Raw genomic sequence first — 3250 nt, forward strand, 5'->3', positions numbered from 1 at the left:
TCCAGTGATAAATGTCCGTTACCGATGGTCAGCATAAAGTGCCAATCGCAATACAACGTCCGGCTCCTGGCCCGCTGCTCGCTCGCGGTGACGCGGCGGCGGAGCAGGGGAGCCGGAGGACGCCGGGCGCCCTGCAGCCCCCCGGGCCCGAGGTCCCCGCGCCGGCGGCGTCCGAGTCCGGGAGCCCACGGCCGACTGCGCGGCGGGCGCTGGAAGGGGGCGCCGCCCGCCCCGCGGTCCCAGGGGCCGGGCGGCTGAAGCAGATACACGGATTACACTTTTGCAGGCTCCCGGGGGTGGGCATGGGGACGCGAGACGGGGCTGGAAGCTGCCAGAGCGCAGAATTCCTTTTTCTCTCCCCTCGCTCTCCGCAGTCAGAGTTATAAGCTTATATGGTCAAAGAAAAAAAAAAACATAATAATAAAGAAAACGTATAAAATAACAATAGAAAAAGTAATACTTCTGGGAGAGGCGCCGCTGCGGCTCCGCGGAGCTTTCGTTCTTTTTTTAATGCAGTTTTCCTTCCGCCACGTGAGTACCGCCTGTTGGCCAAGAGTTTAGCCGCGTCCAAGGGGAGCCGCCCGGGCGGTCGGGGTCACGGCCCCGGGCGGGGCTCCGGAGCGCCGCGTGCGCCGGGGACCCGGGGGACATTGTTGGGTGGGGGGACGGTCCCGAGCGCCCCTCCTGCTGCCCGCCAGAGTCGCTTTCGGCTTCAGGTCCCTCTGGAGGAGGGGGCAGCGTGGCCCAGGATTCTGGTCACCCGGAGGCTCGATTTAGCATTTGATCTTGGAGGTTTTGAGCTCCTTCACCTGTGAGTGTAGTGTCTTGTGGACAGCGAGAGTCCTGGACTGGCAGAATCCTTTCCCGCACTCTTGACACTTGAAAGGCTTCTCTTTGGAGTGAATATATCTGAGGATAGAAACAGACAGTTAATCCTTGCAAAATGATGCAATGTTAAAAACAGTTGCCAAAAAGCCCCTCCCACTGCTATGAGGCGCTTGCCCTCAAAGGAAGAGGGGTTTACTGGCGTATAGAGTGTGGATCCGGATCGGGGCAAAATGCTGAGTTTGTGGATGGAGTAGGGAGCTAAAGGAGACGCTTGGCAAGTCTGATTCCTAAACGGGTCCAGCCAAACGGATCACCTGCCTTCCTGAGGAGGAGGGGCAAGCACGGCCTCCTTATAAGGCCCGGGTCAGCACCGTAAATGAGTCCAGAGAGCTGGGGTCGAACAATTTGCTAGAGCTCCACTGTCCAAGATGGTAGCCACTAGCACGTGTGGTTATTAAAATTAAAATTACTTAAAATTAAATAAAACTAAAACTTCATTTCAAGTGCTCAATTGTCACTTCTGTCAAATGGCACATTTTCCGTCATCACAGAAACTTCTATTGGACAGCTCTGGAGATGGAAGAAGGGGGATAAGGAGACTCTGTGCTTGTCTGGACCTCATGGACACCTGACTTAGTCTCAGGTCCCATTGCTCCCCCCATGTTCCAAAACCTATCCCTGAGCCTCATAAGGTTTCCTTCGTGACTTTAGGGAATTCCCAGGAGCTCCGGAGGCTTGAAACCAGTAGAGGGGTCTCATGAATCTCATTAGGGAAAAGAATGGTGAGGCCAGAGGCAGCCCAGGCCGCTCTCTTTTGGGCCACCCGCAGTGCCTGCCGCACCTGTGGTCCCGTAGGTGGTCTTGCCTCCGGAAAGCTTTGTGGCAGATATCACAGGTGTAGGGCCTCTCGTCGGTGTGCGTCCGCTCATGGATTAGTAGATTGTAGGACTTGGTGAAGTGGCGGCCACAGAACTTGCAGACGAACTCTTTTTTGGTCTTGGAAGGCAGGCGTCCCCTCGTGGGCTTCTTTTCTGGAGACAGCTTGGTCACGTCCAGGAGGGCGCCTAGCCCACCTGCGGGGGAGCCGGGGCCCTCCCCGCGGCCAAGCTTGGAGGGATCTTCTTGTGTGGCGGCTAAGGCCAGGTTGGCGAAATCAAAGCGCGGCTTGGTCTTCAGCACTGGGCCGCTGCCTCCAGCGGTGATCTCGGGCTTGGGCTGGATGACATGAGGGAACCAGGGGAAGGCCGGCAGCTGGAAGCGTGCGTCCACCAGGCTGGAGACCGCTCCGGGCACCTTGGAGAAAGAGGAGCGTGGCAAGTGCATGGCCGGGTAGCCTAGAGTCCACTGGTGCAGGTGCACAGCGTGCAACGCACTGAAACCATACAAGTTGGGCAGGTGATCCGAGGGCACTGTGGGCAGGCCATTCACTGCTTGAAGGAAGGAGTAGTTGGTGAGCTGCAGGGATGGGTGGATGGGCACTGGTGCTGGCAAGGTCTTGCTGCCCATGTCCGTAGTTGCAGTGGATTCTCAATCTGGACCTGCAAAGACAGGAAGAAGAAAGGGGGGGGGAGTTCAGGGTAGGTCGCCTTCCTCCTGAATTCCAGCCCAGCCACACCCTCTTCTTCCCCCTGGACAGGAGCTGGGCTTCTAAGACCTCACCCACCAAACCCACTGCCCTTACAAAGAAGATGGGAACGAATGATGTAGGGGAGTCCTCTTCTCAGAACCCTCCCTGGTCTTTGGCAGATACACACAACTCGATAGAAAAACCTGTAGGAAACTAAATCCTATGCAATGTATCCAACTTAAAAAATGAGGGCCCACTCCATACAGAACACTGAGAAAGACACAAACAAGCACAGGGAAGCTGGCAAGCCTGGGTCAACACAGCATTACTATCTCCTGCAAAGAAAACAGGAATTTGAAAGCAAACTTACACATTCATGTGCAGATAAACAAACAGAAATGCACACTGACAGATGAACACAGATTCACACATTCTGACGCAGAATTGACAACAAGGTGCAAAGATAAACTGGGACAACTAGTGTTTTACAGCACAAGAGTAGCTACAAAATGCAAGCACTGTCTTACACACACACACAGGGAATCACATTGCACCAACAAAGACCCTCATAGACAGACAGCACACATACACATGCATGCAAATACACACTATTCCTGGCTCCTGCACATTAAGGTCTTCTGGCTGACCTTCCATTTGGCTTCCAGAAGCCAGTGGAGCCGTGTCATCTTTCTCAAAACTCTCAACTTTGACCTCAAATTTGCTTTCCTGCCTTACTGTTAGTGAACCCTGTTGGAACCACTCTCTCTGCAGCTGCTTGGAGACTGACTCCCCACCATAGTCCTTGGGGATCACCTTCCTTTCAAGGAGGGTACTGGTACCCACATTCCTTTATTC

At 54.6% G+C, this 3250-nt stretch overlaps 1 protein-coding gene across 1 annotated transcript; it reads right to left on the minus strand.

Annotated features, from left to right (window-relative positions):
• Positions 1 to 773: 773 nt before the first annotated feature.
• OSR1 (odd-skipped related transcription factor 1) lies at positions 774 to 2334 on the minus strand. Its single transcript, XM_063078974.1, has 2 exons — positions 1670 to 2334; positions 774 to 909 (listed from the first exon to the last, which is right to left on the minus strand). Exons 1-2 carry the CDS (start codon positions 2332 to 2334, stop codon positions 774 to 776), a joined length of 801 nt encoding a protein of 266 aa, XP_062935044.1.
• Positions 2335 to 3250: the final 916 nt, after the last annotated feature.

The sequence above is a fragment of the Cynocephalus volans genome, chromosome 14 (genome assembly GCF_027409185.1).
Source record: "Cynocephalus volans isolate mCynVol1 chromosome 14, mCynVol1.pri, whole genome shotgun sequence".
NCBI classification, from domain to species: domain Eukaryota; kingdom Metazoa; phylum Chordata; class Mammalia; order Dermoptera; family Cynocephalidae; genus Cynocephalus; species Cynocephalus volans.

Coding starts and splice junctions, on each gene's coding strand:
- OSR1 (XM_063078974.1), bottom strand. CDS start 2,334: ATGGGCAGCAAGACCTTGCCAGCACCAGTGCCCATCCACCCATCCCTG. Junction 910..1,669: donor GACCACCTACGGGACCACAG/GTGCGGCAGGCA, acceptor TTCTATCCTCAG/ATATATTCACTCCAAAGAGA.